Genomic DNA, 13223 nt, shown 5'->3' with positions numbered 1-13223 from the left:
CAGTCCCTGCCCAATGCCATATGTATGGATTTTAGAAGATGCACGTCATCTAAGAGAGCCAGATAGTGCAGATGGACATTCTGAGATGCCCAGAAGTACAAATTTTTCATACCTGCCAATTCTTTTCTGTAATATGGCAAAGCATAAATACATCTAATCAGTTAAGATGGCACTGTACAGATTGTTTTCATTAATAAACCTTAGGCCTACTTCTGCTTTCCACTGGTTTAAATTAGATCTACTAAAATCAATTAAGATACCAGTCTGAAACTGGCAACTTAGGCCAGATCCACACCACACACTTTGGGATAACTATGTAGTGCCCCCATCCATTCCCAAATTGTATTTCAATACTTTTTAATGGGTTTTATGTAATATTGCTTGAAGCGATGGCACTTTAAAACAAATCAGTTCTCTATTCTTCGCTTTCATTTGCAGCACTGACAAAGTCAGACAACTTTTTCTTTAAGTATATCGCTGCCTGCTAGTATGTTAAAAACCACAGAAGGAACGTTTTTAAAAGTAATTTTACAGCCCACTTTTTTCAATCGATGCAGTGGTCACCAAAAGCATTAGCAGGATCAATATGCCTTACAAAACATTCATGACAGTACGGCAGGGTGCGCTTTAAACCATTCACAGGTGCAGATATTGTGATGTGACACTTCTCCATCAGGCATTTCAGTAAAAGCTAGATTCAGCCACCCATGTTGGCAATCATCATTCAAAGAGTTCTTTTCAAAACAGACTACGCCAAAAACAGAGAGACCAGGGAATTTATCACTGCCATGACTCCAGAATTACAGATGTGTCAGCACGTTCAATAAAAGTGCTTAATCCCAGAGTTTATAATTCTGAGAATGTTTTAGTAAAATATATACTGAATCTGCAAAATTCATAACATTCTATGTTTTTCCACTGAGGGGAGAGAGCAGACCCTTTAGATCAGTCACAAAACATAGGATCATAGGGCTTAAAGGAGGGGCAGGGCAATATTGTACAATCTAACACACTAGTAAAGTTATTTTACTCCTTAGAAATAAAATCCACCTTATTGATTGACAAATGCTGAAAATCCAAGGACAAGGAAGTACAACCACAGAAAACCAGAAACATCAGTTAAAGGACAAACTGGTCTCAATACCCTGCTACAGCTAGGTGAGTTTTACGATGGAATGTGTCGTCTTTGCTTTAGAAGACCTTGCATCTGTGATGAAAGCAATCTCCCCAACATTCCCAATTATTTTTCATGCTATATATTACTGCAGACAGGAGCTACAACAACAACAGGAATAAACTGCAGAAAATGAGACTACTAGAGAGTGGCTCCAACGTCTTTGCCTAAATCATATTTCCACTCTTCACAGCAGGGATTTAATAAATCAAAATGCAAAGCAACAACATTATAGACAGCTTAAGGTTTGGTTACAGGTAATTATTTTCAAATGGTTATTTTGGACAGAGAAGGGTCACACCTGATTTAGGTCTCTAGATGTTTGTTTCTGTTAGTTTTGCAAAACCTTAAAAAAAATAAAAAGGTACCTTTGTCCACCGACAAAGCTTCACACCGGAATGGCTTCCAATCAATTTGTAACCTGCACAGAAAAGAGGGAAGGGTTAGTTCAATTGATTTTAAGCTGCAGTAATTGGCACACAAAATTAATCTAGTCTCAGAGCATTAACATCTCCCCTCCCCGCTAGCCACCCCTAAAAATTAAAGGTATTCAGATGGTGGATGTGACACGATACTAGAGCTTGTCTACATGGAGAGCTAATGAGCTGCAAGCCAGAGTGTGATGTGCAGCACCACTAACTTGCTGCGCACTAACTCGTCACATAGCCCCCGCTACAAAGTGCACTACGGAACTTTTAGTACACTGTAGTGATGGCCACGCAGCAAACTAGTGCTTGGTGAGCTAGTGTGCTGGAGAGTCACACCTTGTCTACGTAAAGAGTTAGTGTGTGGCAAGTCAAGCCCTAAGTTAACATGGTGGAGAAACTTCACACACACACGCATCAGCAATTCCCTGCATTAGAGTTATTTCATTGATAGCATCGGCCTTGTTTTATTCTCACGAGTCCAGATCTCAGAGGGAAAGTCACATGCCACTCAAAACTGACTCCACCTCATTCAAGATGGCGGCTGATTGTTTACAGATGATATATTTATATTGCCCAGTCTCCCTCTGATGAAAAGAGGGTGGCCCCAACATGGGGCCATGTAACACAGTGGCAGACTCTAGGACAAAGCACAGTGACAAAGTCTGTGCTGAGGCATCTGCTACATACGCACATTGTAACTATGGCAGAATCACAGCAGCAAACAAGCCAGTTAGCTCCAAACCAGCCATACAGAGGATGGAATCTCTCTCAGGGGCAAAAGGAAATAGGGTCTGGAACACAAGGGGTCTTCAGGAATAATCCTGGGAACAGCTAAACCTGGAGGAGGAAAGCTTAGGCAAAAGGGGGTGTATCTGGACTATCTGCATGGTGCAAAGGCCAGGTGCTTATAGGTTTCTAGGGTAGGGTTAAAGGGTATAAAGCAGACGTCAATGTAGGAAAGACCCTTCAGTCTCACAATGCATCATCTAGCCCTTCAGAAAGGTGCAGGAAACAAAAAGCACAGGTTATACCCAGAACAAGACTTATCACACCTCTGCTCACCTCTTCCAGAAGCTTCTCCCACACTAGTGTCTCTGCCCAGTTCTGAAGGGAGCACCTTAGGAGAACGATTGTTCCACCTTCATGCCCTTTCAACATAGACTCAAGAGTACCAGCAAATGGCCTATGTGAAATGATATTTGTTCACTAAAATGGGGCAGAGACCAACCCAGGGCCTCACATAGGCCGCTAAATAGCCAGTGTATGTCATTCTCCAAACTGGCCAGACCTTAAACTAGGGGCCTAGCAGTGACTCTTCCCCTGGACAAGGAAAGGGGATCTTCTTCAGCAAGGTTGACAGACCAAGGAGAATCATAGCCAGCTCTCCTCAGCCCACTCATGCTGCAACAGTGATAAGAGTCGGAAATGGAAAGGAGAATGATGGGCTTGGAATGGAGAGAAGCAGGAAGGAAGCCTCGAGATTTTAAACTGGACTCAAGATATTGTGGCCAGATTCTCAGCTGGTGTAAATTGGGGTAACTCCATTGTCTTTAGTGGAGTTATGCTGATTTACACCAGCGACAACTCCAACCCTATATTCTGAAGATAATGTAAATTTGACATCACAACAGTACTGACACATCTCTTCAAATTCATTGGGATGTGGGGATTAATTAGATGTTCATTAAGCTCTAAACACTATTACCCTAAATAGTCTACATTAAGTTTTTTTCCTCTTTGAAAAAAAATATACTTAGATACCCAAATGTCTGTAAGATTTAAATTCACTAAGAAATGGGCACAAAGAGATAAGTGGGATTCAGAAAGCCCACTTGCATAACTCAGACCAAATGCAGAGCTCTTTACTAATCAATGCAGACTGGAACCCACAGACCCAAAGGTTTACCTCAGCTAGCTAGTTTTTCTTGGTTAATTCCAGCAGATGTTTATGATGTTTATTCTTTTAAGGCAAATAAAAGTTTATGAATCAAGTCCTCCTTCCTGCCCAGAAGCATGAGCTAGATATAAAATTCCATTCGGCACAAGGAACCAATCACTGCCACCCACAGCGAATCAAAGAGCGGAATTAGTGTGTTTATTTTATGTTCTTCACTTGTGAAGTTATCATGCACATCTCATTGCAACCAGGCTCAGGGTGATGCTCCATCCTGATTTACACACCCCTGCAGCCCCAATGAAGTCAGTGCAGAATTAAAACGAGAGTAAGAATCTCAGGCAGATGTACCAGTTACAAATAAAGCAGCATGACAAACTGCAAGCACAGAAGGAGGCTGTGCAACTATTTTATCCACTGAGCATATTCAGCACTCAACAGGCTATTCGTGTTCATAGGTACTGAGCACCCTTCACCTCCTACTGAAGTCAAAGGGAGTAGAGAGCCCTCAGCACCTCAAAGGACTAGCCGAAAGCAAGTTACATAGGCAGAAGTTACACAAAAATTTATTCTGATGGACAATGAACTATTGGCTGTCAAAAATCCTATGGGCCAGAATGAATGACTTCAATGGAGAGAGACTGTGCCTACCCCAAAGAGCTTACAGTGGACAAATTGGAGAAAGTTCAGAGAAGAGCAACAAAAATGATTAAAGGTCTAGAAAACATGACCTTTGAGGGAAGATTGAAAAAATTGGGTTTAGACTGGAGAAGAGAAGAATGAGGGGGGACATAACAGTCTTCAAGTACATAAAAGGCTGTTACAAGGAGGAGGAAGAAAAATTATTCTCTAACCTCTGAGGATAGGACAAGCAGCAATGGGCTTAAATTGCAGCAAGGGAGGTCTAGGTTGTACATTAGGAAAAAAATCCTGTCAGGGTGGTCAAGCACTGGAATAGATTGCCTAGGGAGGTTGTGTAATCTGTCACTGGAGATTTTTTAAGAGCAGGTTAGACAAACAACTGTCAGGGATGGTCTAGATCAGGGGTCCCCAACACGGTGCCCACGGGTGCCATGGCGCCCACCGGGGCATCCATGTGCACCCGCCTACTGGCCGCCGGAAAAGCAGCCGCCGAAATGCGGCAACGTCAAGAAGCGCTACCGCTGAAATGCCGCCGAATTTCGGCGGCAACACCTCTTGACGTTGCCGCTTCATGGCGGCATTTCGGCGGCTGCTTGACCGGCGGCCGCTTGACCGGCGACCACGGTCCTCGGCGGGTAGTCATCCGGCGCTCGCCACATGGAAAAGGTTGGTCTAGATAATACTTAGTCCTGGTGGACTTGACTAGACGACCTCTCGAGGTCCCTTCCAGTCCTATCATTCTATGATTCTATGAATGGAGCTATGCCATTTTACACCTGCTGAAGGTCTGTCCCCATCTTTTTAGGAAATTACACATTTTACCAACGTATCTGGGGATCTATGTAGCCCCCAACCAACATTTAAAATGTGAGATTTATTTTCACCAAAACTACATAGAGAGTTTAGAGCCAGAAGGGACCAGATCACCTACTCTGACCTCCTGTACATCACAGGCCACCACCATCACCCAGCACCCGCACGCTAAACCCAACAACCGAAATTAGACCAAAGTATTACACCCCTCAGGAGACTGTTATGCGCCACAAGCAGGAAATAGCAGGGGCCAGATGTGCACCAGAGCCCGAGGCCCCCGCAATGGCAGGGAAATGATTAAGTGAGATATGCTCAGATAATCCTGGCAACTGGCTCACACCCACATGCTGCAGAGGAAAGCAAAAAAAACCCAAGCCATATGAGGCATGGGAGCCTGGTCTAGTGGATAGGGCACTTTACTGGAAGTCAGGAGACTTGGAATCTATTCCTGGCTCTGCCACTGACCTGCAGTATGACCTTGGGCTAGACATTTCATTTCCCTGTGCCACTTCTTCCCCTTCTGTCCTGGGTCTGTCTTGACTATTTAGGGTAAGGACTCCCTCTTGTTAGGTTTCTATAATGCCTACCACAGTGGGGCCCTGATTTCAACTGGTGCCTTTAGGTGCTACTGTAATTCATTTTTATTATTTGTCTGAGTAGAACTAACTGCACGTCTTCTTCCTCCCTTCCAAGAAGGTTCCGTTGACCACAATTGTAGCTCATGTCACTCGACAGAGCTCCCATGCCCTATTTTTTTTTTTAAACAACATTTTACCCATTCATCGGGTGCCCTTTGCAGCCCTCCATCGACAGTTTTAGGAGAGATTTATTTTCTCCAAGACTACAGCACTGCATGTCAGTAAGACAGTCTCAATATTATCACTTAAAATAAAAACTATTATATTAAAGATTTACTGAAAATAAAACCCACCTGCCCAAATCCTCTGTTGACCAGTTCAGGGTAATGAAAAAATTAGATCAATTTTAAGAGATGTTGAGACCCTGGGATCCAGAACCTACAAGGTTTATTTCCCTTGAGAAAGGGCCACTCACACCAAATTCACTATGCTGAGCACCTGCAAACCTCCAATAAAGGCAATGGGGATTGCACATCCTCAGCACCTCCTAAGATTTTGCTCAACATTTAAGAGGGGCTGAAGCTCTCAACGTTAGCGATGAAAAGTGTCTGACTCATCTAGTTGGCCTGTGCCAGGAATTAAACTACTGGAAGAAACAGCACAGAGATCTGCAGAAGTGCTTAAAAGCAATTTATGTAGCTGGTAAGCCAAGCTCTTCACCTGCTGTGTTGACTGTGTGGAAAGTTTGGTGACAATTACCCACTCAGCCATCCTAGTAGTTTCAAGGACTATTAAGTAATGGCGAAGTCCTAAGCCAAATGAAACCCATCCCCATGCAGTTTAGTGGCTAAAGTTTAACAGCTCAGTATGGCTATTTTAACGAATGAAACCATTCCTCCAATTTCTCTAAAACCCATTTATCTATCTCCCATTTGGTCTACCAATACCGGCAGCAAGCCAGCCTAAGTAACACAGAAGAAAGGAGCACAAAGGACTGTGCATACTCATGATTAAACTATACAAGATACGGTAGCATTTTTTGTGGGTGCAAAGGAGACAGAATCAAAATGAGGCTCTTCTCTCTCGTTATTATGTATGGTTCAGGTAGCAGACACACAACATGAACCCTTCAGTAGCCTAGGCCAGGACACCTTTTCAATCAGCTGTGCCAGGTCACCTTCACTGTTATACTTTTTTGGTTCTGTGGTAACTCTATTGATCTTCTTTCCTATTTGCTATGCTTACAATGGCCGTCTCAATTAAATCCAGCTACTGGTCCCATCTAAAAGCACTCAGGGCAAGCCTGTGCATAGATATTCCCAAGGACATTCTGAACATATTCAACTCTCTTTGCTAGTAGTTTTAAAGTGCTAGCAAAGAAATTTCAAGTTTCACATCTGCCCAAGACACTTATAATGAGATACAGGCTTAAGCTGAAAGTTTAGCTTCAATATACTCCAAATAAAAAAATGCTTTCCGGACAGCACTCTCTCTAATCACAACTAGATGGATTTATGGTCATATCACTGCTCAAAAGAAGTACTCATCAACACATCTTTAATGACCAAATATTCATGTAAGTCAAGCCCATGAAATACCTTTAACATCATAAGCAGGATCATAATGAAATCAACAAAAAAAATTTTACTGAAAGCACAAGGACTTCAAAACTGGGACTTTGTACCAAGTGAGCCTTCTCTAACTGATGAATTCTGAAAAAACTAGAGCTTGCCAAATAGTGAATTTCAGTAATCAAGCCTGAGTGTTATAAAAGACATGAATTATAGCCTGCAGGTCAGCTTTTGAGAGAAATGAGTGTCCTCTGGCTATAATATTACGGGGATAAAAAGAACATTTGGTAATGATCTGTTCTGACTGCCAGACTTTTAAAAGAAGAGACAGAAGCTACGTTACAGCTGTCAAGCAGCAGGATGTACACAGTGAAAAAATTTAACCACAAGTCAGACCCAAGTTGCACCATTTTTATCAAGTGATTTAAAAAAAAAAACCCACAACATAAAATCACTGTTTGGTATCCATACAGGGATCACATCCTATGTTCTCCGCCACTGAGAATTCATCACCAGTGAAAGGATAGAGTGTGTTCTCCATTACAACAGCATGTCATCCATGGGAACTGAAAACATCTCCAGGAAACTCAGATGTTCAGGCCTTGTCTCCACTAGGAAGTTTTGCCACTTTAACTATACTGGTATAATTAAAAAGGCAAAACCCTCTTACTGCGGATGCAGTTATACTGGTATGAGTGCGAGTGCTTACCCCGGTATAAGCTTATATAACTGTATCCACACTGGAAGTTGTACTGTTAACTGTATCAGTACAAATTAACACCCCTAATCAATATAGTTATACAACTATCTAGTGCAGACCAGCCCTAAGTAGCACAGAAACGTAGGGAACACCACAATGGAGGGTCATTGCACTATCAAAAAATTGTTTTGCCAAAAATTGAAAGATGTAGGACTGTAAAATTAAGGATTTAACCATGACAGACTGAGCTAAATAAGCAATTGAAATCACCAGGAGGTGCAAGAGCAAAAAATTAGCCACGCTCCCCAATAAGGAAGAAGTCATTGCAAGCTCTGGTGAAAGCAAATTCGATGCAACGTTGAACTTGAAAATCAGACAAATTCAGAGAGCTGCTGTGAACAGGGGATAATAAACATTCAATATATTTGTCTGGTTCTATTAAGCAGTCTCCTTAAATAAACACTCTGGTTTGAAGTGACTGCTGCCTGTTAAACCTGACACTCATCAGGAGACTGTTCACAGGAATAAAGTCTCCCATTTGCTCCCACAATGCAAAAGTGGAGTGCAAAAGGGTTGCAATAAGGTCACTAATACAGTAGTAATTAACCCCAACATTAAGGATTATCATGAAGGCCATAATGCAATTTCTTTGCTTGATCTACCACACAACAGGGATACTTGGCAAAGATTACTTGGCAGAGAAACCGGGAGCAGGTGGGAAAGAGACCACAAAACTCACAAAGGCTAAAAGAAAACTACTGGAATTAAATTAGTATTTAATGCAAAAATATTAAGAGTATCTGGTAGCTGGACAGGTTGGCCAGTCATATTGGTGGATATTAAACTATAAACACACACTGGATTTTGTTCTGAGCTCTGACCAGTGTCTCATGTCTGAGGGGTGAAGGGGGGAAATCAATCAACACAACCAATACGAGGCCTAGTTTTCACAACATCATTTTTAAAGCATTTTGGGGGTAAAAGTACTTTAAAAATAGGCTTGTGGGGTAGGAAGCTTTCAGGGCCTGATCCTGAAATATTTTCTTATGAGTAGTGCAATTAACAGAGTGACTCCCAATGAGAGTGCTTATGTGACAAAGGGTTGCAGGACTGGACCCTGACTGCGAAACAATTGCAGCTTAATACTTGTGATTCTTTGCCTCCCAACTGAGCTACTAAAATATTGCTTTGAGCACCTAATGTCTTCTGTGACTACCAAAAACTTATTTTTGCATTTTCAACATGTTGTAAAAACCTGCTATGACTAATAAATACAAGCTCTCAAGCCATGTGCATTAGATACAAGCAAACATATGTACCTAGATGTCAGAAAACTGAGACTGGGAAATTGACAATGATGAACTGCCAGTAGCTGCAACAAACTCCAGCCTCAACCTTAATTTACTGACCATAAAATACTTGGCAAATTTTTAAAATTTCAGTGTCCAATATGATACTATTTTTCATTTTAATCAAAGCAGAGATCCATCTTTATATTACAATATTGCCAAACTAGCGGAGCATATAAAACCACCGATGTATCAGAGCACCATTTCCTATCAAAGTGTCTGCTTGACAAATACACCGCCACAAATACCACTTCTGTGTTTTCATCTACATTAAACTAGTACTGAAAAAACCTCATGCTTTATTCAGGTATAGACAGAACAAAGTGGTAAGCAGAGCCACCCACAGAGCTGCTGCAAACGTTCTTGTCACTAACAAAGTAATGTCGACAATGTCCAGTATTTGGGTCGAATGAAGGAACTTGCCCTGCAACTATCACAAGATATTACCCAGTAATATTCCTGAAACACACCAGCAAGAGGAACGCCAATATGATTTTACAAACAATAAAGCAAACACAACTTCAGGAGGAAACAGAGATCAGAGGTCAAGTGAGGAATCTTTTGATTACTGCAGGAAGGTTAATTTTCCATCCTTTTTGTAAAATTAGCTCTCCAGCCCCCACCCATAAAAGACTGATGTGATCACTAGTTGTTTGCAGTGGTGTCGTAGCTGTGTTAGGCCACATCTACGCTAGCGAGCTTACAGCGATACAGCTGTACCACTATAAGACTGCTCTCGTAGCCGCTCTATGCCAGCAGAATAGAGCTCTCCTGTCGACATAAAAATCCTCACCTCCACAAGCAGCCGTAGCTATGTTGATGGGAGAAGCTCTCCCACCAACATAACACTGTCCACACTGGCACTTCTGTCGGAATAACTTATGTCACTTGGGGGGGAGGAGATTCAGACTCCTGAGCAACAAGTTATACGGATATAAGTGGTAGTGTTGACATGGCCTTAGTCCCAGGACATTAGAGAGAAAAGGTGGGTGAGGTCCTTTTATTGGACCAATTTCTGTTGGTGAGAGAAGCAACCTTTCAAGCTTACAGAGAGCTCTTCTTCAGGTCTGGGAAAAGTACTCCCAGTATCACAGCTAAATCAATGGTGGAAAGGATAGTTTAGCATGAGTAGTTAACTCATATTCTAAGGGACCGTTCAAGGTGAAGTGGCCTGTTAACATCCCTGCAGTCATAGGACCAAAAAAAAAAAAAGAGTGGGGTGGGGGGATTAGCGGGTTACACATTGTTGTAATATGCCATAAATCCAATATCTTTATTAAGACCCTGATTTTTCGTGTCTAGCAAAGTTATAAATTTAAGCTCCCAGGCTCATCTTTTGCAGCTCTTGTGCAGGTTCCCTTTGAGGATGAGGACTGAGAAGGCAGAAGGCAGTATTTGCCCAGGGGTGATGTGATACAGTGACCATTGATAACAGGAGCTGGCGTATATTTATCATTCTATTAATGAAAACTCACCCTTACCTGAACCTCTAGGTGCACTAATAAATAATACCACTTAGCTATTACATAGTGCTTTTCATCAGTAAATCTCAAAGCACTTTACAAAAGGAGGTCAGTATCATTATCCCCATTTTACAGATGGGGAAACTGAAGCATGAAGAGATATGCGCAGCATGATGGAAACTTCAGAGTATATTCTCCATGTACACTTGTGTGTCAGTTTTACTGGCTGCTAGAGACCAAGTTGTTGTTTTTTTTAAAGCATCTCTTTCCTCCAGCTGTTATTTCATGAACTGGGCACATTTATTCTTATGCCTAGGACTTTTTTCAATTTCTAAAAAAAAAAAAAAACACACCCCTCCTATTGTCTGGACAGACAGCATTATGAAGAATGCAGAGAGAATTTTATCCTTGCCTGTCTGTATGTCTACAACCTATATTTTGTCTAAACCTAACAGGACACATGACTTCAAAACCTCCCCCCCCCCCCAGGAACCCCCGTCCTCTTTCAAAAAAAACCTGGAAAAACAGATATACCTAAAATAGAAATAGAAAGAGTCCATTTCTTCTCCCCACCAGTTTTACATTTGTAACTTCATCGACTTACACTGACGTAAGCAAAAGGTTAATCAGGCCCACAGAATCTCGATTATTACTACTTTCTGTGCCATTAATCAGGTATCAAAGGGATAGCCGTGTTAGTCTGGATCTGTAAAAAGTGACAAAGAGTCCTATGGCACCTTATAGACTAACAGACGTATTGGAGCATAAGCTTTTGTGGGTGAATTCACCCACGAAAGCTTATGCTCCAATACGTCTGTCTATAACGTGCCACAGGACTCTGTCGCTTTGTGCCACAAATGCTATGCATCTAGACTAGCAAACGAAGATCAGCCACTTCTCCATGAGCTCTTGGCAGCTCCCACACCATGACCCTGCTTAGCCTCCGTAACTCCTGCTCTTAGGGTGTTATTTCTTTAACTTTATATTCCATATTTATTGAAACACACAAATTCTCTAAGTAAATTTCACAGATTTAGAGCCTCATCTTTTAAAACCACTGCATTCTTGTGCTTACAGGCACTTGAGTGAGAATTATTTTATTTTAGTTGTTTTCACAACTCACGGTTAATATTTCCAAGGCAAACATTTGAATTCTATTGTTCTATAGCATACATTTCAGTGGCTGCACTGTTGTTACCAATACATAACCCAGCCGGAAGACTGCTAGCACCCCCTGGAGTTCAAGGGCTTTATTTTCATCTTGATGCACAGGGATTTACACATGTATTATCCCCAAGTCTGAAAGATGAAAATATAACCTTAAGTATACAACCCATGCAGGGGTACATCGTGTTTCTTAAGACAATCAGTGACAGTGCCTATGCAGAATGCAGCATCACTTTCACAGCACATTTAGCCTTTATGCCCAGAAGTTTCAAAAGGGCTCAGCACCCATAATCAAGCTCAGATTTTCAACGGAGCTCAGAATATTGGGTGTTGAACCCTTTTGAAAATCTGGCCATCCAAATCAACAATGGGAGCTCCTGAGTACTTTTAAAAGTCTGGCCTCAACTCTACACGCTGAGCATTTGGAAAATGGACCCTGAGCAATTCCTGACGTCAATGCCTGCATGTCCCACACACGCTGAAAATCTTAGATCAAAACACTTTACATTGACATCCTAATGGGACGAGAGAGCACCAAAGACGTTACAGGACTGAAATAACCCCTGCTATTTCTGATACTGTATTCGCTCCTACTATTGCTTTCCCTTGGATTTCTCTTCTACCGAGGCCCATTATATAAGAAACCAATTTTCTATAATGTGATGATTCTTTGACATTAGAGAACAGGATGAGAGAAAGTACACGCACTATTGCAATGGATATTCCCAATCACTTGGCATTTCCATTACCATTCAGCTAACAAACAGGAAATTAAGGTTATAATTAAATGCAACATCATCAAGGCTGAGAAATCAAGCCCCATGAAACTGAGGACATTCTGGACATTATTAAGGCTGAAAATTCTGCTCTCTTTTACACTGGTGTAAACACAAAACAATTCCATTCGACTTCAGCAAAGTTGTTCCAGCCAACAGAAGAATTTGGCCCAGTTTGCTTTGTAAGTATATAAGGAACATTACCTCAGCCACACTGTACTAAATATATACTGTGCAATACACCGTGTACACACACACACACACACACACACACGTATAAAATGTATATATACTGTGAAATACACATGGATAATTACCCAGGCAGCTAGCCCACGCTAAAGCCAATGCTTCCACAGCTTCTTTGCGCAGGCCCCAAGCTAGCTAGATTAAAGCTAACTCAGGCATATCTACACAAGCTGCAATCACATCCCATGACTGATGTGTAGACATACCCCAAGTTAACAGAGACATGGAAGAAGCCTTATTTGGAGTCCCCCCCCCACTTGGGTTCTCAGCCTTATTATTTTTTTGCATTTATATTCCCGCTTGTTTAAGGTTCTCTTTACTGTGCTCTTCTTAAGCACCGTAAGACTGTAGCTATAGTCCTCAATATGGACTTCAAAATTGGCACTGTGGGAGGATCATGTTTACTGATACAAAAATTACTT

The 13223-nt window shown here is 41.7% G+C and overlaps 1 protein-coding gene across 1 annotated transcript in view; it reads right to left on the bottom strand.

Annotated features, from left to right (window-relative positions):
* Positions 1–13223, bottom strand: part of LOC117867745 (S-adenosyl-L-methionine-dependent tRNA 4-demethylwyosine synthase TYW1-like) — a 138412-nt gene that overhangs the window by 100837 nt on the left and 24352 nt on the right. Inside the window, exon 10 of the mRNA XM_034752988.1 lies at positions 1543–1595. Coding sequence (XP_034608879.1) covers positions 1543–1595 — 53 coding nt within the window. The remainder of the gene's footprint in view (positions 1–1542; positions 1596–13223) is intronic.

The sequence above is a fragment of the Trachemys scripta genome, chromosome 18 (genome assembly GCF_013100865.1).
Source record: "Trachemys scripta elegans isolate TJP31775 chromosome 18, CAS_Tse_1.0, whole genome shotgun sequence".
Taxonomy (NCBI): Eukaryota; Metazoa; Chordata; order Testudines; family Emydidae; genus Trachemys; species Trachemys scripta.
This window is presented reverse-complemented; position numbering and strand designations above follow the sequence as displayed.